Here is a 27,938-nt window from a genome sequence, read left to right on the forward strand (position 1 = left end):
CATCCCAGTCCTTTCCCACTACTGTGTTCGCATCACCTCCTTGCTGTCTTTGCAGTTAAGTGCCTGTCTTCAGTGTCTAACTAGTAGTCTAGGCTTGATATGACAAAGCTGCAGAGTTCTGTGCAATACTTTATCACCGTCATCTTTTTCTTTCTCATATTGTCGCATGTATCTAAAAATACCACTTGGTGTCTCCTTTCAGAATTGCTGCCTTGTGGTCTTGGGATTTGGAAATAGACAGATGCAAGAGCACTCCTTGCAAGTATGGGGGAGGTGACCGGTCTGGGCTCAAGGCATGTGATAGTTGGATATAAAGCAAAGGAGGAAGAGTTAGACTTGTAGGGCTTTGCTATATTTATTCAATGACCCCCTCATTGCTACCCACCAACTGTTCTGCAGGAAGCTGACATTTGTATGTGTAGCACTGCTGGCTGGGATTTAGTCTTGAATTGCTCTCAGTAACAAAACATTTTAATAAATTCTGCAATTGCTGAATAGCTTTAAGTCATAACCCCATCGTATGCAAGTATGATGGGAGATACAAAGAACAATCCCATTGGTGAAATTGCAAAATTAACGAGCAGTGCAGCAAAGGTTTCATCTCAACTTGATTTGTAATTTTTGACTGGATAGCTATGCCACTCCATAGACACTTTCCAGTTATGACTTGGGGCATTACTCCATGCAGTCCAAGTTTTAAAGTTGGTTAATCATATAAAAATCATAATTTTGGCAGTTGTAGACATATAATACAGTTAGAACAATTAGAGTTTTACAACATGCAGTGTCTTCCTTTATGTAAGCTGTTAATCCTTACTATAGTTTGCGTATATGCACAAATAACTAAGCATGCTTTAGTGCAGTCAGAATATTTATTCAGACTAATGAGCAGACTCTCTCTATTCTCTCTCCTATATATATATATATATATATATATATATATATATATATATATAGATCTCCTCTCTTTTTCTATATATATCACATTCCATAGTAAAGCTCAAACCAAGCTCTGACAACCACAAAAAGAATTAAAAAATAATCTAAAAAAACATATTTTCCTGCATGAACTAGCATTTACTGATATTTATTTACTCTTAATAATTGGGTGGGTGGGCTTGGTCGTTGGACCTTTTTTCTTTAAACACCTTTATTACGTTATCACTTAAAACAGAGGCAGATGTACATTAACAGACAAGAAACCATATGTACATTTTTCCATATACAGGTCATACATCACATATCTTTTCTTTACTTTTAACTATCAGTCCAACATTATATAGATTACAGAATTACTGCCTTCCCTTAAACATCAGTCCTTTTCCTGAACATTAGTCTGTATATGTTCCTACAGTTTCCATTTATTTCTAAGTAATTTTCTCCTCGTTTCTAAAGATCCTTCTTCCAGTTTTTATTAACTTTTATAATATTCAATACTTCAAATACAGTTGGTTTAGACTTTGATTTCCATTTTCTCGTAATTGCTTTTGTGGCATCCAGTAAAATTCAACTTGATAAGGCCTTACTTTGTCTAGGCAATTTATATCCTGTGTCCCAGCTCAAAAGAATCATTTCCATACTTATAGATTAATAGTACAGATTCATAGATTAGTACTAAGCTAACTGCTCTTGCTAGCCATTTTAAGCCTAGCCAATTATCCCTTGTGAGACTCAAACCCTGCACCTTGTGTATATAAGGCAAATACCTTAACCATTCGGCCACCCTACCTTAGACATTTGCTGTCTGCCACCTCTTTATACTCACAAAACATTTGTTCCCAGTTACCCCCCCCCCTCCCCATCATACCTCCAGCATTTGCTATCTACTGCAGGAAAGCAAAATCTTTGATTTCTGCTAGGGGTATAAAATACCTATGAAGAAATTTCTAAGCAGACATCCTAAACTTTCAGGACATAGTTGCATACTTGGGAACCATAAATATGTCCTCTTATAAATTTATTTTCCAATCTCTTTTCCAAGTCTTTTCTTAGTTATTGTGCAATATTTTAAATGCGCTATTAATTATCCCATTTTTAATAGGAACCTTTGTTATAGATTCAACTAAAACCTCTCCCAGAGCAGGTCTTTCACTTATGATTCCCCTATCCCTTTCTTTTTGCCTATACTGTGATATAAATCCCTGATAGAGAAAGCAGTCTCTAGCCTGTAGTCCAAATGTCCACTTGGCCTCATCCCACCCTTTTACTAATCCCTCTCTAGTTATTTGCTTCCAGTACCTTGGTTCCTTTGCCAATGTTTTCCAGTAAATCCAAGCTCCCCGTTACCTATTTTGTGTGCCCCTACTTGCAGTCATCCGTATTGGCAAAATCTCCTTTCTCATGTTGGCTTATATACTAGACTATTTTTGCTACTTTATGAAAGTAATAATCTGTATAGTTAGTCTCCTTAACTCATTCCCTCCGATGCAGCTATTTTGAGTGTGTACCTTTAACTCCCAGTGGGTGTGGCTTCAGTGTTTAAAAAATGAAGCTATCCCCTTACAATTCTAATAAATACTCATTGACAGAGGTCAAATATCAGTACAGTTTTGTGTTTGTCATGTATGCTTAAAGATAAAATATTCGGATACTTTGCATGGTTTTGGCATTATTAACGCAAATATGAAAGCAATGTTTGGTGCCTAGATGGGGAGTAGGAGGTAACTGCAGAAATGCCTGGAGGCGCACTTGGGTGTTATGAGTTGGATCTCTGTCCAAACTCACACTCTTTCTTAAAACCCCCAACATCCCTTTTACCTTTTGAATTAGCATCTGCTTATGCTATGTATTTGAGCCTTAATTGTGTAGCTCTAAAATATTCAAATTAGGTAATCCTAAACCACCTTGTTCTTTTGGAAAGATCAACTTTATCCCACTTAACTCCTGCCTTTTTACCCTTCCAGATAAATTCCTACACTGTCAGTTATTCACCAGAACTTCTCCCCTGTTAAAAAAATATACTTGAACTATATATAAAACTAAAGGGACTAAAAACATTTTCACTCTTGTATCTTTACTGTCCATACACAAGAGCTTCCAGTTTTAGTTTGTTTTATTTGATCTTCTCCCACATATCCTTAGCTGCCATTAACAGAAGTCTTTTTAATCCATACTCCTAAGTATGTCATCTTATGTCCTCGTAAATATGGATATTGATGAACCATTTCATATGCGAGTACATAATGGCTAACAGCTTGTATTAAAGATAAAATATTTGGATACTTTGCATGGTTTTGGCATTAACGCAAATATGAAAGCAATGTTTGACGCCTAGATGGGGAGTAGGAGGACTGCCCTTGAGGGACAAGTGTTGGAAATTATTTCAGTGTTACGAGAGTAGATGGAAATTTCTTCAGAAGTTATAGCTAGAGAGTGGGACAAATGAAAATGCAGTTCAAAAATTGGGTAGAAATAAAACAGAGAAAATATGGTTAAGTAATAGGAATTATTTACAGGGGCTATTATTCTGAATAAATCCAGAAAGGGACATTTCACTGTTACATTACAGTGTTACAAATTACTTAGGAGTATGGATTAAAAAGGCTTCTGTTAATGGCAGCTAAGGATATGTGGGAGGAGATCAAATAAAACATAATAAAAAAGTAAATACTGACAGTACTTTTATCTTTAATACAAGCTGTACATAATAACACTCCCGTAAATAAATGATAACTAAAATAAATAATGTACGGCTATAGGCTTTGGTTTATCTTCATCAGTTTTGTATCCTAAAAAGAACTTGAAACTATTTCAAAATGGTCCACAACACTGAAATGTCCCTTTCTGGATTTATTCAGAATAATAGCACCCGTAAATAATTCCTATTACTTAACCATATTTTCTCTGTTTTATTTCTATCCAATTTTTGAACTGCATTTTCATTTGTCCCACTCTCTAGCTATAACTTTTGAAGAAATTTCCATCTACTCTCGTAACATTGAAATAATTTCCAACACTTGTCCCTCAAGTTCCTTTCTTTTAACAGGTAGGTGAGAAAGCTCCAGTGTCTCATTTTTATTTCATTACTTTGCATTTTTATCTTGGCTTTTATCAGTGGACTGAAATACTTACTGGATGTGTCAAAACCTTCAGTTAAATGCACTTATTCCTATGAAATATTGCACATTTCTATGAAATATAATTTCTATCTAGTCTATCCCAGTTTTTGTACCTCAGACAATATGTAAATACTGTCTTTGCCTGCTACTGAATTCACATTTTCCCGATGCATCCTCTCTGTTGCAATTAAAGTTCTAGTTCCCATGTATAAGTAGCATTCTCTGCTCTAAGTTTTCTCCCAAAATTTTCTTAAGTGCCATGATAACAGTTTTTAATTGAAAATAAATGTGCCAGTGTAATTCTTCCCCCTTGCTAATAGCCCATTATTACCACAAATCTACCATTTATTCTCTGTCAGTATTGCAGCCCCTATACCAATTGGTGAATTACTCCTCTTTTCCTTTGTCCCTGATATTCTGCTGAATATATATCCTGAAATCCTTTGTCAAATTCACATGCTCATTTTTTTCCAAATATGTCTCCTGCAGTATTGCTATTTGCACTCTGCATTTCTTAATATGATTCAGTTTATTTTTATCTATACTTGTAAGACCATTTATGTTCCAAGATAATATGGGTAGTGAAGCCATTATCATAAAAAGCTGTTCCCAGGTAGTATATATGCCAGTTTTTGTGACTGTGCATTTCCAACTTGTGTTATACGCACACACTGTTCGATAGGCAACTTGTTTTTATAGTGGTTTCTTATTTCCAGTTGACCCTATGTCCCATTTTCAAACCATTTTGTTTTAATGAAAATCCTCAAAAAATTAAATACATTTTCAAAACATCTCCACCCCTTTAACTTGGGGGGAAAACATAAAAACTATGTACAAGTTTAGCACTTCAAATAGGAACAATTGTCCCAAATCGACAGCTGCACCCCCAGGTATTACCAAACCAAAAATTAAGGTTACTTATGTTCCCTGAATACTCAGTTATTTTCTTCTCTCTTCCCCTCCCAGGTATGGAAAATGGCTTGTATGATGGTAAAACATGTAGAGAAACTTTAACAGTGAAACATTTTCCATTGTTCCAAAGGAATGTTTGAAAGGCAGAAAAAAAGCACAGGAGTTAAGAAGACTCGAGTATACCTTGGACTTGAAGCAGGGATTGGTTCTGGGAGATGCAGAGATGATCAGGAGAACAGAAACACTAAAATTAATGAATGAATCAATGGGAGACTGTAAAAGTTCAATCCCACTAGAATAGACATTTAAAGTATGGCTTTGCAAGAAAAAGTGGCTGAGAGACTGGAATTGTGTTGATGTTAAACTTGTGGGTGTACTGTAAAGCATTTGTCATACTTTAAATCATTGTTTTGAAGTACAGTAAGGGAATAAAGGAGTAACTGTAAAATGTTTTTAAAAATCTGTTTTACTGTGTAAATTTCATAATACAATGTTGGGGAGATCATTTTTTCATCACACAAGGCTGATCCAAAGGCACCACTGACCACAGATCCCCCCCACTTTACCCTCCCTATATTGTGTTGACTTCTGCAGAGGCATACTCTGGTCAGGGATTGTAACAGTGACACAAAGCATCTTGACATTCCAGAGTCATTTACTTCAGATACCAGCTTGGTCGATGGAGAGGGTTCTCCATAATCCCCTCCTAAGGATACTTCCTTTTGGAAAGACACTAGAGCTCATGCAAAAGAGGGCATCTTGGCACAATGAAACCTCCCTGTCAGGTTGAGATGGTATTATATGAAACATACAAAATGATTTCCATGTTCTGGTTAGTAACTCTTACTAACAATTTAGTAGAATTGATGGTGAGAAACTCTGGTAGGAACCTGCCTCCTGTGACTCTGTCCCAAGAAAGCAAGATAAAATTCTCCAACCTCCCAAACAAAAACCTTTCTGGGCAAAAACACCTCCAGTAGTCTCCATAATTGCAGCAGCTGCAATAGGAGTTGTCTGAAGACTCGCTTCTTTTCATCTGCCCAACAAGGAGTCACTGGCAATGAATAAACCAGGGAAAGCAGATGTACGATTCTAGCTGCTTTGCCAGTAGGGCTGTGAAGTACACTGCCCTTACGACAAGATTCAGTGGTATCCCAGTCATCAAGCAGTATCCCCTCTGAAGAATCCTATTTTGCCAGAGTCATAGAAGCAGTTCCAAGCCACTTTGTCGATGTCCAACAATACCAACCTCTCCATGTAACTGTTTGATAATGCAGGAGATAGAGCACTGTTAGCAACCAGGGCAGACATTGTCATATGTTGCCACACTTGGCTGAGTTTGTTATTTTTTTTTACACCCAAGGAACCACCTTATTTGCTTCCACAGTGGAAGATGGACTGCAGAAGAGCGAGTCAGATGGCAAGACCCTTTCTTTAGTAGGAGTGAAATTCAAGACCCCTCAGCGTCCATTTAACAGGAACCAAAGGGAACCTTGCTCACTCTGGTTTCTTAAGTGCAGGCATCATTATGACTTATGACAGAGGTGGCTGGGGCATAGGAGACCAATTCAGTGGGTACAGGCGCAGAGACTGGGGTGATCTACAGGTCCAGGGTTTCTCCGTGTCCTTTTCTTGCAGACTCTACTAGAATCCCGGAGGGTTTTCCCAACCACTCCATTCTGGAAGCAGTTGGGAGACTCTTATCCCTCTACCTTGTTGTTCTCAACTACACTAGAAAAGTGGGTAAGAGGGATGATAACCAAAGGTTATCAAATTCCATTTTTGGAAGTTCTTCCAATCCCTCTTCTTTCATTGCTTAGATGTTCCACCCAATCAGGCAAAAGCCCCTATGCAAGAGGTTCATTCTTTTCTGCAAAATAGGGTCATCCAGGAGGTCACACCAGATAAGATAGTCAGGATTTTATTCACGATTCTTTTTGGCTCCAAAGAAAACGAAGTACCTCTGGCGCATCCTGAACCTAATGTTTCCTAAACAACAATGTCAAAGACCCATTTTTGAATGGTCTTGATGCAGTTGATTTTTCTGCATGTTCAGAAGAATGAATGGATGTGCTTTATAGATTTCCAGGGTGCCCACTTCACACAAAAATAAAGAAGGTATCCAGGAGCTTTGTACTTCTACTTAAAAGCTAGCCATTACCAATTCAGAACCTTGCCTTTCAATCTCCCCTCATCCCAGTGGTGTATACCAAATGCATGGTGCTTTTTTTTGCAGTAGTAGGCAGGAAGAGTCTGAGGGGATCTATGGCTACAGGGAGCCAGCTAGCAAAATCCTAAATTACTATGGTGGAGGCTAGGATTGCAGGCATATGATATGACAGTGCAGCACTGTAGTGGGATCAGCAATGCAAAGGCAGCTGGGCTCTCAAGATGTGGTATGGGGGTTATGTATTCCCAGATAGGCTCATCCCTCTCAAACAATGTTTCTCAAGGGTCACTTGCAAAACTAGCTTGAGTCTTCGAGGGGGAAAGAAGTGTGACAAAGGTGGTACTGTCAGCACAGTTTGCTGTAATTTTGTAAATTGTCATTTGTGACTATCAACATATGTATACAAGATGCTTGTGTTACAAATGTATTAGAACAGTATGTCATGTGTATATCAAACTGCTTGAAGGTATTTGCAAAGTGCTGTTTGAAATGAAACCACAGCGTACCCTACTGGAAGAGAAAAGAAATGTGCATGCACTAGTGTAACTGTTTAAATGTATATATTTTAATAGTGGAAACTGGAACAGAGGAGATTAACTTCAGTCCAGCAAAAGTTGTGTATACGCAATAAAAAATTAGATCTTTCCGTTTCTATGGAGCAAGGAGAGGCCATGTCTGTACTAAGGAGTTTTCTGTATTGTCTTTAAAGTGAAATTATTTTTAGTGAACTTATTAACGTGAAATATATAGTGAAATTATTAACGTGAAGGAATGCGATTGACTTCATGCATCTGTCCAAGATCTGAGGTCTATTTTCACAGGTAGATGCCAAATACTGCTAGCTTCCAGCAGTGGGGATTTCACCTGGGATAGTCAGACGACAAGAAATTATGCAATTCTGCATGCTATCCTAGCAGTAATATTTGAGAGATTAATTTGAGTTTTATGAGTTAGACACGGCATTCTGTATTCTGTCTTGGACCTGACAACAACAGTAAGGAACCACTCACCACATCTCCCTTACTCTGCAAGTATTTCTGTGGCATTGTAACTCTTGGATATAGTCAGGAATATAGCACAGGTTAGCTTAGATATTTTTCTTTGAGACTATCCTGCAATGTTTTAAATATTTCCTGTGATTTTGAACTCTGATGTTACTGTGATTGTATACCAAGTGTTTTCTTGTTCTTTTATTATTAAATGTTTTAACCTTTTATTGTGGGTGATCTGTATAGAAATATTTAAGTTCTGAGAGTACTTGCCTATTTATTTGGTGATTGTGTAGGCCACTCCTAATAATCTTGCTCTTGGTCAAGCTGCGATTTGTATTAATAGTAACATTACACAGAAAGATTGGACACCCTTAGTTAAGGGCCTTAAAGTAGCTGATAAAGTGCTGGCTGGTGGCAATAACTACCTTATAGTGTGGGCAAAAAGGGGGGATAGCTAGTAAACCTGTACCAGACTTTCACGGGTGTGTGTGTCTGTATGTGGTGGATACACATCAAACCTCAAAGAATGTGTGTCAGCTACTGGGCAGGGATGCGAAGCACTGGTTGGACAGAGAGTGCTGGAGTTCTTGGCTTGGCCACTCAGCTGAGATCTCAACCCTGTAGCTGTGCCAGTCAGAGTCTTACTGGAAATCTTACTGTCTTCCTCTGTGTACGTCTCCCACTGGTGAGGATTGAGGCTCCTTGGTTAGTGGGCCAGTGGTGGGTTGTCACACAGGGTAACATGGCGTGAGTGCCTGCTGCACCCAAAGTGATAGACTTGTCATTTTTGTATAGTTTTCATAAAGTACCATCCCCATGTACAAAAATCTGAAAATAGAGAGCAACTGCACCTGACTTGTTTGCACTGGACCCTTTTTACTAAAATCATCACATTTTAATTAATCAAAACAGTTTTCATTCATTCATTTATTTATTTTCATTTTCTCAGATTCAAATGTCACATTGTAAGTCTTGTATCTAACAATTCATATTATTCTTGAATGGCTGCTGTAGGTGGGTTCTTCCTTTCCACCATTAAAAATTATGAAACTTGTTTTTGAAAATCTCGTGCACAGATGTGTGTGGGCTTGGGGATGGTATTATTTAAAGCTTGTTTGTAAATTGTGCATCTGTAATTCATATCTTGTTTGGTTTAAATTCTGTGCCATTCAGCTTTAATGCTTTGGTTCATCCTGTCCTTCTAGCCATTGCTAGAGTAGAGATTGCATTTCCTTTTAATGTTGTCATTGTGGGTCGTCTTTTCCATTTTCCCATTGGGTTAGTGTGTTTTCTCCAAGTGTTAGTATTCTCCCACCTCGCAAACCTGTATTTGCGTTTTCTCTTATTGTAGTCCAGGTCATGACTGAAAAAGTTCTGAAGTATCAAGTTTCACGTAACCATTAACAACTGATTCAAAAAAGTTACGCTATGATCTGTGATTTAATAACTCTCAAAGAATTTGTGTTCAGCACATGTTAAGAATATGTGTATTAATGCATCTGCTGTATTAATGTAGTAAGCCAGCTGGATTTAGTTTTTAAAGTCTTATAGGGGTAAATTCCTGTAATCTGATGAAATTTTAACCGTTCCTTACTTGATTTAGTAGACTGTTTTCAGAAATTAATTGCCGAATAACAAGGGGCTTTAAAGCCAATGCCTACTAAAATCTTAAGCATTGCTAAAGGCAAAAATTTTGCCATGGTTGATATGTAAAAAAAAAAAAAAAAGAAAGTTGTCAGGTTTGATTTTTTTTTTTTTTACAAAACCTCTTCAGATTTAAATAAACTTCAAAATCTTTAACAAAGGATAAGGTTTAATTAGTTTTTTTTTGACTATTGAAAGTTCATTATTTAACAGATTTTTGTTTTGAAGGTTAACAGACAGTTCAGGTTCCACTTCATTTGCATTACATCAGAGGGAAAAGTAAGCCTTTCTAGCCTCCCTTATAAATTTTAGTATTCTACTTAAACCTGTCCCATACTGCCTTGAATGTCTATGGAATCACTCTCCATTATCCATCCCAGGAGTCTGTTCCATGGGCCCACGTCCCTTTGCATGCTGAAGTAGATATTCTTAATCACTGCTGCCGCTTTAGCTATATGGGTTGTATTCTGCCAAGGATATAACAGACGGAAAACTCTCAAAGCTCCGGGTACCCTCCAATCGCCCAAATTGTCAAATGGCTCAGGATGAGTTGACTAAAAGCATCTGTATCATATTATTGAAGACGTAAAATGTTGAATGCTCAAAAGAGCGAAAATGCCTAAACATGAACTCCGTATTGGGGGGGTCTGCTCCCTCCACACCACCTGCTAAATATATTTTTCAACTCCAGGATCGCACTACAGTGAGGAAAGGGCAAATGCAAATATCCCAATCTTCATTGTACTGCAATCTCAAAAACGGAACTTCAAGTTTTCGGCACTTTTACTCTCTTTTCGTTTGACATTTTAAATTTGTGATAATGTGATGTAGATCTAACTAAGACAGATTTGGATGCAAAGCCATTCAGAGCTTCACTGCTACTGAAGAAGGCACTCCTCTGAGGCCTTTGAGGCTCGATGGTCAAATTGTGCTTTCTTTAGATGGGCAGATAAGTTCCCTTTGGGAAGAATAAAAAAAACCCTTCCATTTCCTTTTACTGATGTTTTATTACTTCAACAATGTTATTTTAAAGCTAGAATTGTGTTTTAATGGATTGTCGCAAGACTATAAAATACTTATAAACAGAGTACGTGTTTCTATCCATTTAAAAGTAGTGTTAACTAACTGAAAATATTTTTGTGGAGAAATTGTGTGCATTTTAACCTTGTAGGGCTGCCATAGTGTTTTGAAAGGGCTTTTTACTGTGTTTTTTTTGGTCAAAGTAACTTGTAGATTGATAGTTTTACTGGCATTGTTGCATGTTTTCCCTAGGATCGAGGCACCATTTTTGGCTTGACCACATAACAGATTGACAAGACCCATTGTTGGTCCTTTGCCACCACAGCAGGCCAGCAGTTTGCCTCAGTAGCAGGTGGGTGACTACTGTGGCCATTTGTTGTACCTCTGACCACTAATCTTTTACCATGGATCCCTCAGGTGTAGTGCCTACAGCCACTATGGTCTGGGAAGTAGCAGCTGTTGGGGTTCAGTGGGCATGGGAGAAACCACTCTTATCTGTCCTGGCAGAGGGAACAGGGAAGATTTCCATTTTGTGTCAGAGTAATGTGCCATTGGCTGTGATTAGTAATCTGTTAGGCCCCAATTTTCCCATCCTAAAGAAACTGAAAACCAAGCATGTATCTATTCCTCAAATTTCTTTGGATAGGAATAACTGGGACTGGCTAAGGGTTTGTTTCAGGCTGTTGATCTTTCTTAGAGTATTTTCCAGTAAAAGAGAGGGATGCCTCCTTTCCTGAAGATATTCAGGATTCTGAATCTGAACAAGATGCAGGGACACATTCAGGGTTTTGTCCTCAAATTTCTGATCCACTCCGAGGAGAGCTCACTGTCTGCGTTTTCCTGTGGGGTTTTCTCTTTCTCTGACATTGTTGCTGCAATGTCCCAGTGTTTTCAGTGGAAGAGTGCTGAGATTTTGCAGTCCCTCAAAAAATACTGAGTTGTTGCAGAAGGATTTTTCAAAATCTATACCCATTCCTCGTGTCCTGTCTGCTTTAGAGGATGTGTCTTAATGCCTGCAGTTGTCTTGATAGTCAGATATCCTTAAAAAGGCAGATAAGATATTTAAAATTCCTCAGTATTTTAAATTTTTATACATTATTCTCAAACTTGACCCCCAACTGCTATAGCCTTAGTCGACTCTTGTGCTGCTAAGCACTTCATTCCAGTCTTACTCTTTGTAATAATACTGGGTTAATTGTTGATGGGTATGGGAAAAATTGAATACTAATGAAACTTTTTGAATTTCAACATTTTAAGTTGTCAGGCTCATGTTCGTGTATTCTAATATGTTGTGGAAGTATGAGGAATGTTTCCTCTATAGTTCTTGTGAAGAAAAATCTGCTTTAAATAACTTATTTCTGTTGCACAGGCCACTGCTCATTGTTTACTGTGTATGTATGAATGTGTTGATACTACTACCATGGCTATGTCCACTGGTGCATTTTTAAGGAGGTTTGTTTGGCTGCATTCTCACAAACCTCCCAGATGATAAATAAGATTTTAAGATTCTCGCTTGTCTAGAGATTTTGTTTTTTCTGCTACAGAGTTGATCAAAACGTGCAGGGAAAGAGGCAAAGCAGATGTAGGGAATCTCTAAGATTTTTTGGTCCTCCTTTTCCAGATTGTCCAAGGGATTTACTTTCTCCTCTACTTTTGGCAAATAACAGAATGAACGGTCTCAACAAAATTCAGGTAAACTGAATTTTAAGAAGTGGCAAGGCGGTTCCAAATCTCGAACCTCCCAAAACCAAAGACATTCCAACAAGTCTGACTATTCAAGAAATTGTGATCCTTTCCCACCCTCATCTTTTGTCTCTTCCAGAAAGACAGAATTTCCATTTTTCAGTTTGGCGATAGATTGATTTTTCAGAATCCATTTGTCTGAAACATTCATCAGAGTTAAGGATGGTAGTGAGAGTAAATTCATTCTTTCCAAGGGGTCATTCCTTGTCTTGCAGATCAGACTGTTTTATTTCCACCCGTTCATCATCACATGCTGTCCCAAGGAGTGTTTGTTTACATTTGTTGACCGGGAAAATCCGACTGGACACTGGTCCTTTTTCAGCAGAGGGCCGGGGAGAAAAGCTCAACAATATTGAGCAGTTAATTACAAGATTACAAGTAGTATAGGTAGGCTGTTTATCAATGCTAGTAATACAGACAGAATTCAAAATGCGTAAAATACATTGGTGAAGGACAATTGAGTATATGCTATACACATAACGTCTCTGCCATTTAGGATGGCAAGTATCCTAATAGTTAAGCTGACTGATATTACACATGAATAGCAGTACCCAAGATTACAGCTGAGATATATTAATAGGTTTACAAGCATTGGAGGTGGCTGTAACCAATGACAGTAGGTTGGAAGATGGGTTTAGGGTGGCTGGAGTAGTTATTAGTTTGTTTGTCTTTTCGACTTTTCCAGGTTAGGGGTTGCCACAGCGGAACTCCAGTCTGCTAATGATTGGCAGTAGGTTTTTATGGTGCCGAGTTGCCAGCCCGATGCCCAACCTTTAACGAAGGCACACCTGTTCACGCATGTCTTTCGAATGCCACTCAACTGTGGGGAGGACATGCAGTCTCCACACAGAAGGCACTCCAGCCGAGACTCCAACAGGAGAACTTCTTGCTGTGAGGCAACAATGCTACTACTGCACCACCGCGAGAGTAGTTATTAGTGAGGGTTGTTAAAAGGGCATGCCCAGAGTTCTTTTAGATGACATTTTACTACAGCTTTGTAGTGAGTACATGATGATACAGAGGTTAGTGTGAGGGAGTGTATTCCATAACTTTGCTACTGAGTAGAAGAGTGCTTCTCCGGAAGAGTTCTTGGCTGTAGTTTCCTGTAATTGATTTTTGTTGCTAGAGCATAGTGATCTGGTGGTGTGATAGGGCTGGAGTAGATTTTTTGAGGGATGGAACTTTGAGGATGATTTACTAACTTGTGGGTGAGCGAGACTTGGTACCATTGAAGGAGGTGAGGGAGTTCTAGCCAGCCAAGTTCAGTAAGTGAGGTGCACTGGTGACTACGGTAGGCTGCACCAGTGGCAAACTTAGTTTTGTTGTAGCAAGTCTCGAGTTTATTTAATTCACTTTGCCTTAGGATGGTAAATACTGTAGAGGCGTAGAGAAGGGTTGAGATCAAGCGGGTATTTGCAGCTGAAATCCTGGCTGTTTTGGTGAGGAATTGCTTATTTCTGTATAAAGTTCCTAGTTTTTTGTGTATTTTTTTTAAGGTTAAGGAAATCTGAATGTCAGACGAGTTTGTCATTCTCAATTCTTAGTAGTTTGGTTTGGTCTATTGAGGGAATAATCGTGTTATCATTGGCTGTAATATTAAAGTGGGGGAGGTTTTGATTTTGTTTGGTCGATTGGAAGAAAAGGAGTTTAGTTTTGTTTGGATTAAGTATTATCTGTGCATTAGATAGCCATGTTTCAGTTGAAAATGCTTCCTGTGTGATCTTTTGAAGTTCAGGTAGGGAATGGGCTGAGCAGATGATGGTGGAATCATCTGCGTACTGTATGAGAGATGTCTGTTTGGTGACAGAGGCTAGATTATTTGTAAATATGGAGAAGAGTAAGGGCCCAAGGATGGATCCTTGGGGAACCCCAGTTGAGACAGGGAGTTGGGGGGGGATATATCATTATGCCAAACAACGGATTGCTGGTGGCCAGTCGGGTAGCTCTGGAACCTGTCTGTGACAGATTGAGAAAAGGATAGGTTATTGAGAACAGAGCTGAGTTTGCGAGACCTTGTCAAATGCTTTAGATAGGTCTAGGAAAGTTGCAGAGGAGAAATACCCATTTGTTTTTATTATGTAGGATAGTGTTAGTAAAAGCAAGAAAGGCAGTGGTTGTGTTGTGGTATGGCCAGAAACCATGTTGAATGTTAGGTTATTAGTAAGGAGGTAGTCGAACTTTTGAGAGTGAATACATCTCTCAAGTATTTTGGAGAGTGGCGAGAGAATTGCTATGGGCCAGTAGTTGGGGAGTTCTGTGGAGGGGATGATGTGGGATATTTTCCATAGTGAAGGGACATAGCATTCAGATAAAGATTGGTTTATCAAGATTGAGGCTGGGTAGGCTAGGGCTTCAACTTTAATTTTTAGGTATTCATTTGGGAGGTTGTCAGCTGCTAGTTTAGTGAGCTTTAGTTTCAACAGTTTTTTTATGTTGGAGTTAGGAATAGGAGAAAAAGAGAAAGTAGTGGGCAGATTGCTATGTGTAGTTGAAGGGTGGTGGGAGGGGGGTTATGTTGTCTAGCTAGTGATAGAATGGTTTGTGTGAAGTGTGTATTGGAAGAGGTAGCAATATTGTCAGATGAGCTCATTTTGTTTGGTGGAAGGGATTCTGACTTTTCCTAGGTAGAGGATGGAGTTGATGGATGACCATAATTGTTTGTCGTTGTATTGGGTGGGGTTAATGGCAGACTGTTAATATTGGATTTTGTCCTGTTTTTATTAGTTTTTTTACTCTATTACATAATTCAAGGAATTACTGTAGCAGAGAGGTTTTTGATTTTGCGCCAGTGGTTCCAGGCTCTATCTTGGATTGTCATTACTGACCCTAGTGACTTTTTGTTGCCATGGGGGAGGACTGGGCTGTAACTCTGTCTTGTGGGTGCATGGGTTTTTAGGACTTCCAAGGAAGGTAGTATTGAAAAATTGGACAGAGTCATCTAGGTTGAGGTATTTTAGTGGAGCCCAGTTGCAGTTTTTAAGGGATGAGATTCATTTGTCTGGGTTAAGGTTTACCTTATTACATATTTGCCGATAGGTAATGGGTTTAGCCTGATACATGTTTTTTTTTTTAGTAGGAATTTTGGGGTGTGATCACTGAAGCTGTCCGGTAGGCAGCCAGCTGTATATGATTGGATACTAGTCATCAAACCCCCCCCAATCAAGAGTAGTATGCTTGTTGGGATTTTTATTTATTCTGGTGGGTGACTGAGTTGGGAAAAACCATGAAGGTTTAGATATCTGATGGGCTGGATGGTGGTTGGAACAGGATTGCCAAGTCAATATTAAAATCACCTAAAATTATGGCCTCTTGGGGGAAGATGATGGTTTACCCAGCTGAGGATGTTTAGTGGAGAGATAATGGCCAGGTGGGAAGTAGCATTCTATTATGTTAATGGTTTTGTCTTGGTTAAGTTTTAGGTTGGTACAGATTATTTCTTCTTTGCCAATTTGTGGGGCTGATAAGTTCAGGATTTGAAAGTTTAGATGCTGTTTAAACATTACAGCTACACCACCCCCTTTTTTGTGCAGCCTATCTGCTCTTAGTATGTCATAACCTGGGGGGAAAATTTCCTCACTGATAATGTGAGGGTTGAGCCAGGATTCTCTCAGAACGATATCTGGGGAGTATGTCTGTTAGCATGGAGTTCATGGATTTTATTGGTTGTACTTCTTTTTTTAGGCTTAGTATAAGGAGGTTACTTGGCTTTCTATTGGCTGTAATTTGAGAGAAAGTGAGGTGGTTATACTGGTTATTAGTGGAGGAGTTGGAGAGGCCAGTGTTTGGGTGGATGTCACCACCGAGGGCAGGTTTTGTTATAGCTGAGGACATTCATTTTATTAATGAGAGCTTTAGTTTCAGTTTTGGGGTAGCTTTTTGGTTGGGTTTAGTGGGTGATAGATAATGTGGGTGGAGGATTAGTTTGTAAAGTTTTAGAGATGCTTTTTGTGTGGAGGAGGTGATAGATAATGTGGGTGGTGCATTGGGATGGTTATTTTGTTGGAGGTGCATGAGGAGTGAGAGGATGAATCATATATGGTGGTGAGTGTAGTCATGCAGTGGAAGTAGTTTGATGAGAGAATGGTGTTTTGGTAAGATGTAATGTGTGCAAGAAGAGTGCAAGTAATGAGTATAGGGTACAGTGTGTTGAATCATGTTAGTGGAAGTGGAAAATTAATTGTAGACTGGAGGTGGGGTCAGAGTTTATGTAGATGTTCTTTGTGTTTCACAGTTGGTCATCACATTTGGGTTATCCTGCCAGGGCTAGCCCTCAGTCGGCCCGAATACCAGATGCTTAGTATTTCTGCGTTGGTTGCTGTCACTCCTGGACTGACATCAAGTCAGTGGTATAAAATCAGGCAGCCAACACCATTACATCAGTCTTTCTTGCCAAGGAACCCAAAGCAGAAGCAGTTTGCATGAGTGCTGGTCAGCCGCTACCTGAGTTTTCATTTCCAAGTTGAAGTCTTCTAAAGCTAAGTACCCGGTTGGGGATCCTTCTTTTCTTGCTCTAACTGATGTCAGAAAAAGTCAACAATTGTCTCGCCTGTGGAAAGCAAATACTACATCAAGACTTCCATTCTTACTGCGTCACCTGTTTAGGCCCAGACCACGACGTCCCACTCTGTCACTTTTGTGCTTTAACGTCAGAACTATATGTAGTCGGGCCCTTATTGTAGCTAGATATTTTCATTCTGTCCTCTAATTCCGATATGGATTTGGTAAGCCATCCGACTACCGATATTCTGAAAAAAACTTAAGGATAAAGACTGAGACAGACCGCTCAGGTCCAAAACTGCCGATGACACTTCCGTTAAGCTAGTCATCAGTTCTACGGTCCTCAGGCACTTTCGCAACCCCTGATGCCCATTTCTGTGGATTCGCAGGCCACTAACGAGACCCTTTCGGAGTCTAAGCATCCTGAAGATGTCTGCCATGGATGGGTCTGGAGCTACTGAGCAGGCACCGGCTTCCAAGGAAGTACTTCACATTTGCATTCTACTCATTCCATATGCCAGACTGCATATGAGGAAACTACAATGGTACCTAAGAAATACTGCTGTGGTGGTGCTGCAGTAGCATTGTTGCCTCACAGTAAGACGTTGTCCTGTTCGATTCTCAGTTGAGCGTCTTCTGTGTGGAGACATGCATCAATGGGCGTACCTTCATAGAGGGTTATACGTCAGGGCTGGCAACTTGGTACGTAAAAATTTGCTGCTAATCATTAGCGGACCGGAGTTCCGCTGTGGTGACCCCTAACCAGAAAAAGCCGAAAGATCCAACAACAGCAACAATGGTACCTAAAAAGTCTTTGGTGTCAGCACTGTCAAGACCTGGAAACTCTTACAGCAATGATACCTTGTCTAAGGAAAGATTTTCTTTGGTGGGCAGCAACATGCAACCACCACAAAGGACTTCCCTTCTCACCACCCCACGCTGCCCAGACTATCACCACAGAAGCATCAGGTTATGCCTGGGGTGCTCACCTGGATGGCAGGTGCATTTAGGACCTATGGAGCACAAATCAAATACATCTGCACATCAACCAAAAAGAGATGTTGGCTGTTCAGCACACCCTGACAGCTTTCAGACCCCTACTCTCCCCGGGACCTCTACTGATCAAAACAGACAACACCACACTGATGTGGTATATCCACAAGCAGAGAGGGACTCACTCTTATCCTCTCTGCTGGCTCGCTGTGACCCTTTGGTACATGGCCTCAGCCATGCAATTGCACCTGTTAGCACAATTTCTGCCAGGCTCTCTAAACTCTCTGGCAGACAACTTGAGCAGAAACCTGCTAGACCACAGAACTTTCACCCTTATAACCCAGAAATGGGGCACCCTGAAGGTTGGCCCCTCTGCCTCCCACTCCAATAATCAGCTCAGCAAATTCTGCATTGGGGAACCTTACAGCAAGGCCTGGAAAGTGAGTTGCTCTAGCCTTCCAGTGGGTAAACCTTTCAGTCTATGCATTTCCCCCTCTACTTCTCAAAATAAGGGAGGAAAAACAGAGGACAATCCTGATTGCCCCAGACTGGCCACACCAGCACGTGTACCCACTGCTGCGCACCCTGTCACCCCTGCCACCATGGCACCTACCTCCGATCCCAACACTCTTGACCCAGAGGAATGGAGAATTCATGCATCCCCAATTGCAGACCCTCAACCTGGCAGCCAGGATTTTTCCCTGACCTCTGCTCAAGCTGCCAGCCTTAGTGAACAAATTCTAGGTGTTACACTTGAGGCCAGACGCCCTAGCACTAGAAGGTCTTATGCTGAGAAGTGGAAAAGGTTTTGCACCTGGATCCAGGCTAAGGGAGCCAGAATGGCACAGCCTCCCTACCTCTCATCCTGTATTACCTAGCAGACCTACTACACAGGGGTCTATCCTTCTCTTTTATTAAAATTCATGCCTCAGCCATCTCTGCTCATTTCAACATAGAGCCACCTCTCTTCTCACACCCTCTCATCAAACAGTTCCTAAGGGGGGCTAACAACTTAAGGCCACCCAGAAGACCTTCTACCCCAGCTTGGGACCTTAACTTTGTGCTGGCAAAGCTCACCCTGCCCCCTTTGAAACTGCAGTTTCCGCAGAGTTAAAATTTCTCTCTTTGAAGACGGCCTTGCTTCTAGCCATCACTTCAGCCAGAAAAGTATCAGATCTACAACTGCTTATGGCTGTAGAGCCCTTCATCATTTTCCATGTTGACAGGGTCTCCCTCAGTAATAACCCATCATTCATACCTGAAGTGGTGTCCAGTGTGGCTCTCAACCAATCCATTCATTTGCCCACCTTTTTCCCTAACCCACAAAACAAGGGGGGAAGGATTCTGCACTCTCTAGATGTGCACAGACAGCTCAGATTCTACCTGGACAGGACTAAATCTTTCAGAAGAACTGATCAATTGCTAGTCAGCTTCGCTGCAGCAGCAGAGGGCAAGGCCATATCCAAACAAACCATCTCCAAATGGATAGCACACTGCATCAATTTCTGCTACAGACAGCACAGGAACCCCCTCCCCAAAGGGGGTCAGGACACATTCCTCCAGAGCAACCGCCACCTCTGCAACTTTTCTCAGAGGGGTCCCCACCAGGGACATCCTGGTGGCTGCAACATGGACAGCTTTTCATACCTTCACCAAGCATTACCATCTGCCCATCTTCTCCAAATCCAGGGCAGGCTTTGCCACCGCAGTCTTGCAGGGCATCCTTGCCAGCCCCCCAGTCTTTTTGACTGCCCTCCACCCTTTTCTTCAGCTTTGGGAATCAACCCAAATGTGATGACTGCAACAGTGAAACATGAAGAACCATAGTACAATTGTGTACACTTACCATAAATGTAGATGTTCGAGTGTATTCGCTGTTGCAGTCCTGTTTTCCCTGCCGCCATCCCCCTTTTCTCTCTCTCTCTCTCTCATTACAAGCAAATTTTGGTATTTACTTTCTGCTGATTGTGTTCTTCCACCATAACCTAGCTCCTTGTTGGGGGCTTCTGACAGTGCAAGAAAAACTGATGTAATGGCATCGGCTACCTGATTTTATACCACTGATGACCCAACGTCAGTCCTGGATTGACAGCAACAGGCGTAGAAATACTAAGCCTCTGGTATTCTGGTTGACTGAGGGCTACCCCTGGCAGGATAACCCAGATGTGATGACTGCAACAGTGAATACACTTGAACATCTACATTTATGGTAAGTGTACACAACTGTACTGTTAGGTTGGTTGTGAGTTTGATGGGAGAGATTTTTGGTTAGAATAAATGTGGGAGTTCTGGGGTGGGTGGGAATTGGGGGCAGGGAGAGGAGCGTAGTGAGTGGAGCAGGGCAGAGACCCTATTTGTTCTTATCAGGGTTGTAGGCTGGAAACTATCAGGCGAATAAAATCTGCTCTGGTGGAAAGTCTGTTAGGTAACTCCATTTTTACAGACTTTCTTCTTTCACTTTAGTTTTTTAATGTAAATTAAAATACTAGTTTTGCTTATGTAGATGCCAGAAAAGGTACTTTAAGTAGAAGTAAGGTCTGCATGTTAACTGGGTTGAAATAACAGGGATGGGTAGAATACTGGGAGAGAATAAAAATTATGAAAGAAAACTAAGCAGCTGTCGTTCTTGGCGAAGCACATCAAAAGTACAGGTAATGAAGAGGCAGATTGCAGAGATGGAGACGAAAAAGGCAACCTATGGGTTATTTCTTACATTAAGCCAAATTTACTGATATATTCACGTACGTAGGTTTCTGAGGCAAGTAAGTCCTTGAAATTATAGCCACGGTCCTTGGTGTACTCTCCCATGGTAAGGATTTGACCACGTGTTTTGAAGCAAGGCAAATGGAATCCTGCAGGGAGGTGTAGGAGAAGTTTGGTCATTTCAGAAGTGTCTTGCACCACGGAGGACGATGTGGCTGCTATTGTGTGTTGGGATCAGTTTCTCCTTCACAAGTGGGGAAGGGGTTCTATTCTTTGATTTTCCTAGTCCCAAAGAAAGAAAATGCTTGTAATATCAATTCTGGATACTTCTTTTCTAAACCTGTTTGCGATAGTACCCAAATTCAAAATAGTCACTTCACAACCTCTTCCTCTTTGAAGTTTAGTGGTAACAGTAGACTGATAACATTCCTATTCACCCAGGCTTCAGACGTTTCTTAAGGCATTATCGCTATCACATTATCCGTTGTCTGCCTTACCCTTTGGACTATCCACTGTACCAAGAGTGTTCATAAAGTGTCTAGTTCCAGTTATAGCTCATTGCAGGTTAGAAAATCCACAATTTTCCATATTTAAATGAATTGCTTATCTTTTCATAGTCTTTTACAAAATGTTAGGAATCTCTTTAAGAAATTTTTTACACAAGCCGAGATTCCAAGAGAACGTTCAAAAATTGACTCAGTCACACACAGTTGTGTTCCTGGGATGTCAACTAGACATGTCAGTTTAAAGACCTTTTCTTCCACAGGAAAAATAGATCTTTATTTAGAGCTATTTTCAAAGTTTTTCCACTCGGACTTCAGTGATTCCCATGATATCCCTGGCAAGACTCCACATGAGAAAGATACAGTGGTATCTGAAATCTCTCTGCTCCCAGCATCAGCACCCTTTATATTTTCATATCCCAGCACTGGTGTTTATAGGAAGAGCAGTTACTTAGGGGTAACAACGTATATCCTTAAAACAAGGTCTCCTCATCTCTCTTCTGCTCCAAAGCAGTCAGTTGTGGCAGATATTTCAGACTTTGCTTGGGGAACAGATTTGGGAGGGGTAAAAGTGCAGGGGGGGTATGTGACACCAAGGACAGACACAAGAACATAAGTCTGGGATATGATGGGCCTGATCATGGCAGTTCTTTGGTCCCCGGGATCTCTTCAGGTGGTTACAAACAATCAAAGGGGAACCAGATCATACCCCCCCCCGTTTGCAGACTAGCCAAGTTAGCATGAGATATAGCCTCACAGCACATTCTCACTCTACATGCATCCTGTCTTCTTTCAGAGCAAAACTGTGTGCCATCTGACTGAGCAGTACCAGGGTTGACCCCCACAAATGGAAACTAGATCCGGGCCTCTTAAAAGATTTGATCCATCAGTGGGAGAGTTTAAGTAGACCTCTTTGCCTCTTGTCTAAAGAATCAACTAGCAAATTTCTGTTCGAGGACTCCATGCAAGAAGGCCTGGAAGAGAGATGCCTTTTCTTTTCTTTGGACAGCAATGTTTGTGTACTTTACCACGAATATCAAGGGTACTTCTAAAGATTCAAAAGGAATCCCCTAAGATCATTGTGGTGACTCCCTTCTCTCCCAGGCAAATGTGGTACTCTCTCCTTTTGGAAATTACCAGGGACAATTACAAAAAGCTTCATCACAAAATGGATCTCCTCCCACAGTAACAGGAATGTTTGATGCACCTTGACATCAGTCATTTTCAGCTGACTGGATGGATGATAGGATCTTAATTCCTTATAGGTGGCTGTTCTCTGAGCATGTGCAGCAGGTACTAATGAAGGCGAGAAGGCTTGCTACTTAAAAATCATATATTAGCAAATGGAAAAGGCTTTCTAGCTTGTACCACCAACATAACCAGCACCCATTCAGGGCTGGTTTTACAATCTTTGTGTGAGTTACTATCTTTTGGTCTTTCTTATTCCTTTATTAAGGTTCATTCATCAGCCATTCCAGCATGTCTGCCCATGGATCTTTTTCTTTCAAGGCAGTAACATATAAAAATGCTCTTGAATGGGAGTTTGGTAAGAGGTCTCCAAGTAAACCGGTGGCCCTTCCATGGGATCTTTATTTTGTGTTAGAGAAGCTAACATTTGCTTCATTTGAACCAGGTAATCTGGCTTGACATGAAGTTCTTAACATGGAAAACAGTTTTGATTGCTCTGATCTCTACAAGAAGGATTGTTGCATGCTCTTATGGTGAGTCGACTCTACCTCATTTTCTACAAGGACAGGGTTTCTTTGAGAAATAAGCCTTCTTTTATGCATAAAGTGGGTATCCAAATTTACATTAAGGCATACTATCCATCTCTCCCTGTTTTCTTTCCTTAATCTAAAAAATGAGAAGAGAGGATACTTCATACCTTGGATGTCTGCAGACAGCTCTGATACTATCTTGACAGAACTAAATCTTTCAGATTGTTAGATCAGTTGTTCATTTCTTGTGAGGGTAAGAAGAAAGGACAACCAGTGTTAAAACAGATTTATTTCCAAATGGCTGTTTAAGGCTATTACCTTTTGTTATACCCACCATGACCAATGTATTCCAGGTAGGGTCAAGCCCTACTGTACAAGAACCTTGGCTGCTTCTGTTGCTTTTTGGAAAGGGTTGGATTGTAGAAGCTGTTACTCAGTCCTCTCTAAACACTTTTTTTTTTTTTTTTTTACAAAGTATTGTAAGCTGGATTATATCTGTAGGTTTAGATCATGGTTTGCTATGACCTTTCTCCGGGGGCTCCTAGACCCTTCTCCTTCCACCTTCCAAATATAATTATCTATGATAGTCTACCCATATAGCTAAGCCAGTGATCAATATGAAGAACTTAGTACAATTGTTTAAGATGAAAGTATCATAACAGTAGATGTTTGAATGCTCGCTGCTGCAGTAGCCACTCCCTCCCCTTTGTTTTTTTTTTTGGTGTTTTTTTATGCCAGCGAGTGGAAATTTATTTTTGTTCTTAGCTTTGTACTTCCAGGACTCTGCCTTCCTCTCTCTGCTGTCAGGAAAGTTGTGAAAGGCTTTTCACCCAAACTTGTCTTTTAGTTAGCTCAGCTTGAGCTGCTTGACAGTTTGGGTGCATGGACCATGCTCTGAACCTTTGGAGGCTAGCCAACTTTTATATCCTTGTCAGGCTATAACCCATATACCCAAGACTATTGCAGCAGTGATCATTTGAATGGTTTACTATAAAAATTTTGAGAGTTACAGCACCCTAATCCAAGTACGCGAAGTCTGAACTCTGCGAAAACGTCGAGCACCAGTATTCAGAACTGTTAAATTCCTCCCCATTCTTGTCCCTTCTTAGTAAATGTTTTTCTATGTGGAGCGGCCGGAAATGTCATTGTTAGATTTGGACAAATCGGCAGTATAGATTTCACATAGTTTGCGGTTTGAATGAATGGTGTAGTTCATGCGACATTTTGATAGTAAAAAACTGTACTTAAGATCCAAGGAGTGTGTTCCTTACAGTGTTCTTCCTGTACTTACCAATTCTTTATGTTCAGTACATCCCCTTAATATCTCCCTGACATAAGCCTCTGTATCCATGTCGTGTCTTCTTGTTCTGGTCCCTAGTGCAAAGAAACTAGTTCCTTTAGACTCTGGTCCTAGATTTTCCCTTTCACTTTCAGTTGACTTTCTTCTGGACAACTTCCAGTATTATTCTGTCCCTAAATGTATAGGTCTCCAGAACAGCACAAGGTGCTTGCCATATAAATTCTGAGCATTACGTTTCCTCCTCTTGTTGTGTTAATCTAAGTTCTGTACTTTTTATTGGATGGTCTAGTTTTGGGTACAGGATTAATTTGTTTCCTTCCACTTTTCTTGTTACTACAACTTTGATAGTGATGACATGTGGAGAGTTGTGTAGAGTTCGATAATGCTACATGCTGCACCCTCTTCATTCATCAGGTTCCCTTATTTAAGGAAAAGATTTTTTAGCTAGTTTCACTGTATGAAAGGTATTAAATGGAAATTGTCTCTGTTAAGCATCTGTTTGTTCTGATTTTCCTGCCAAAGAGTGTATCATATAACTGATTTGTTTACAGTTGAAATCATTATGTAGAGTCTCCTTGCACCTTTTTCTGTTTAAAACTTTCATTTAGTGTCTCACTGCTGTTTTTCTGCTGTGATAAACATTTATTTAGTGTTTTCTGCCTATGATAGTGTAGCTAGTAGCTGTAGCGTAGTTCCCCACCCTCTCCTTCTCTATTGTTTTGTTCTTAAACTTGATGGCTTTGCAGTTGCCTGCCCCTACTGTAAATTTGATGTGGGACACATTTCCCAGTCCAGTCTCATTAGCTCATGCTACGTAGTACAGAAAGAACATTTGGTAATCCCAACCCCCTTAATTTCTTAACCTTGCATTATTTTCTGTTCCCCCGTTCTCCTTTCCCACTCTCAAAAAAAAAAAAAAATTCAGCTGCATTTATAGTGTTTTCCTCCTCCTACCCTATTACTTCATCTTGCTTGTTCAGCTACGTGTTGTCTAAAGTGTTAAATTTCATCTTTTCTGCTGCATTTATTACTGCTTGTTTTTAGCCTGTTTTTTAAGTGTTCTAATCCTGTTAGTTTTGGTGTAAGCACTTGGGTTTTAAGCCTACCCCTTAGCTCTCACTGGCCTCTCTCCTTTAGAGTCCAACAGATATGGATGGACAATTTCCTATGGTTTCTCCTGCCAGCCTGGTTGATATGGGCATCCTGAGACAGTATAGCAACTCTCATGTACATAGACAATCATTGACTGTTACCACCTAGGGACACAATTTGTGAGAGATTCAGTTAAATGAAGAACCTAGAGTCTATGCTCTCTCTCTCTCTCACAAGCCAGTATATCTGGCACTGAAAAGGTTATCAACACAATCACTACACCTCAAACACCACTCATATGTGGAGGTTGTCAACAAAAGCATAACCAAACAAAGGAGAGCTCAGAGGCAGAAATGCTCGTGAACTCCACAACCCTTCACACCACATACCACGCATAGTCCACATACCTGTCTCTCGCAACCACAAAGGCCTAACCATAAACCCAACATATTAGTCATAAGGGACTCCATTGTGAGACAGATGTGCCTCTCACCAGGCTGGATAAGTAAAAAGTCACGGTTAGTTGTATGTCAGGTGCCAGAATCCGCCATATTACACACTCACTAAAGTCTCTCCACAACCGGTACTGTTATGTCTCTGTCATAGTCCATGTTGGGGAGAATGACTTGAGACATACCTCCCTGGACTATATGAAGAGAGAGATGATTCAGCTCGCTGAATACATGTCTCAGGCAGGTATGTCCGTAGCCTTAAGCAGCGTTCTACCGTCACCCAGAATTGTGTCTCAATACAAACAGAAAATGATTGACTTTAACAGTTGGCTTAGTTTCTGGTGTCATTCTCAGGGGATCCAGTACCTGACAGCCTGGAAAGATATGCTCGACAGACTACGATGATGCTTTGCTAGAGATTGCCTGCATCTGTCTCAGTTGGGCTTCAGGCTTCTGGCAAAGGCCCTTGCCTCTCCATAATGCCTTTTTTAGGAAAAGTCCTGAGGTCGATAAAACCAACATAACTGTACCTCTTTACTCATCCTGTCATGCATTCAGACCCCCAAACTGTGGGGAACAAATCCAAAGGAGGTGGATTTAAAATGTATATTAAAGACACGCACACACCTCCAGGCTGCTCAGACAGTATGACACACACGGGATGGTCCAGGTGCAGTTAACTGTTGACAAGACCCCCTATTAAAATCATAGCTAGGTACAGGCCGCCAAATTTGACTCAGAATGCCCACTCCACCTATTTGGACCTCTTCTAATCTGTTAAGATTCAACCCTTTACCCTGATCTTGGGTGAATTTGGCTACCCAGCTATAGACTGGAAAAACTACTCATGCCAGAATGCAATGCCTAGAGATTCTTCAATTTTTATCAGTGCAAATGCCTTGGAACAGCTAGTCGATACCCCCACAAGAGGCAATAATATATTGGACTTGATATTAACCAACATGATTAACCACTGCAGCACCCCTAAAGTATCATCCTCCCTGGTAAGATTCAACTGTGAAGATATGTAAAGGCTGCCAGCCTACCCAGATAGAATTTTGTGGATAGTTCTGTCATTTGTAAATATTAATATAAGCCACAGGCTTGTTTTCTTAAATGGGAAAAAATGGTGTTAAATGTGGAACTGCAAAAATGTAACGGTGCACTCTGCTATGACAAAGCTGACAAGTCAGTTCTTTGATGTCAAAACTCTGAGTCGATGTGTTTGGATGAAGGGATTCTGGCTGTTGTCTTGAGACCAGAGTTAATTTCTAGAATTTGCATATATAAATGTTTATTCTGGCTTCCTGACCAGCTGCAAGATCAAGGGCCATTAACCTCTTTGAATCTGTTAGCCTGGGAACCAGAAAGAAATGAAATCTGAAATGAATCAGTGGTACTGTTATCAATTTAAGGACAGACCAGAATGAGAGCAGGACAGCAGTTGTCTTGAGAAGATCCAAGTGACCACTCTGCCTGTTTTCTATATGCAAGTATGATCTTAGACTTGTGTTTCTCTTAGAAATAGCTAGGAAGACTAGACTAAGTGTTTTTCTGTGATGTCAGAACTTTTCTGCAGTATTATTTTAAACATTTATCTGTGATCTCTGAACTCTTGATTGACTATCACTGTGTAGTAAGAAGTGTTGTCTTGTTTTTATATTTTATTAAATATTTTTAAACCTTTCAACTGTGGCTGTTTTGTGTAGAGATAATTTAAGCTCTAAGTACATTACATGTATATAGTGATACTCTACCAAGTCACTCACAATAAGTCTTGACTGGTTGCACTTACCATTTGGATAATAATATTGCACAGTAATAATCGAACACCCTTTTAAGGGCCTTTGAGTAGCTGATAAATATGAACCTGGTGGTGGCAGTGATTTCCACTGTATAGTCTGGGTAAAAGGGCACAGCTGGAGAACCTGTGCCAGCCTTCCCCAGGAGTCTGTGTAGTTGTATAAACTCTTATCTCAGTGTGTGCGTGTGTCAGCTACTTGGGCAGGGACACGAAGTACTGTTTGGACAGAGAGGGTGCTGGAGGTTTTAGTTTCCCTACTAGGTTGAGATCTGGACACTATAGCTGTGCCAATGGGGAGTCTTATTGGGGACCTGGAGAGAAGGGGAGAAACCAGCCC

General features: G+C 40.5%; 1 protein-coding gene across 1 annotated transcript in view; it reads left to right on the forward strand.

The window, feature by feature from the left end:
- UBE2O (ubiquitin conjugating enzyme E2 O) overlaps positions 1 to 27,938 on the forward strand; it is a 1,895,179-nt gene that overhangs the window by 493,240 nt on the left and 1,374,001 nt on the right. Inside the window, exon 7 of the mRNA XM_044089038.1 lies at positions 22,692 to 22,868. Coding sequence (XP_043944973.1) covers positions 22,692 to 22,868 — 177 coding nt within the window. The remainder of the gene's footprint in view (positions 1 to 22,691; positions 22,869 to 27,938) is intronic.

The sequence above is a fragment of the Protopterus annectens genome, chromosome 12.part0 (genome assembly GCF_019279795.1).
Source record: "Protopterus annectens isolate FY-2018-M chromosome 12.part0, PAN1.0, whole genome shotgun sequence".
NCBI lineage: Eukaryota > Metazoa > Chordata > Ceratodontiformes > Protopteridae > Protopterus > Protopterus annectens.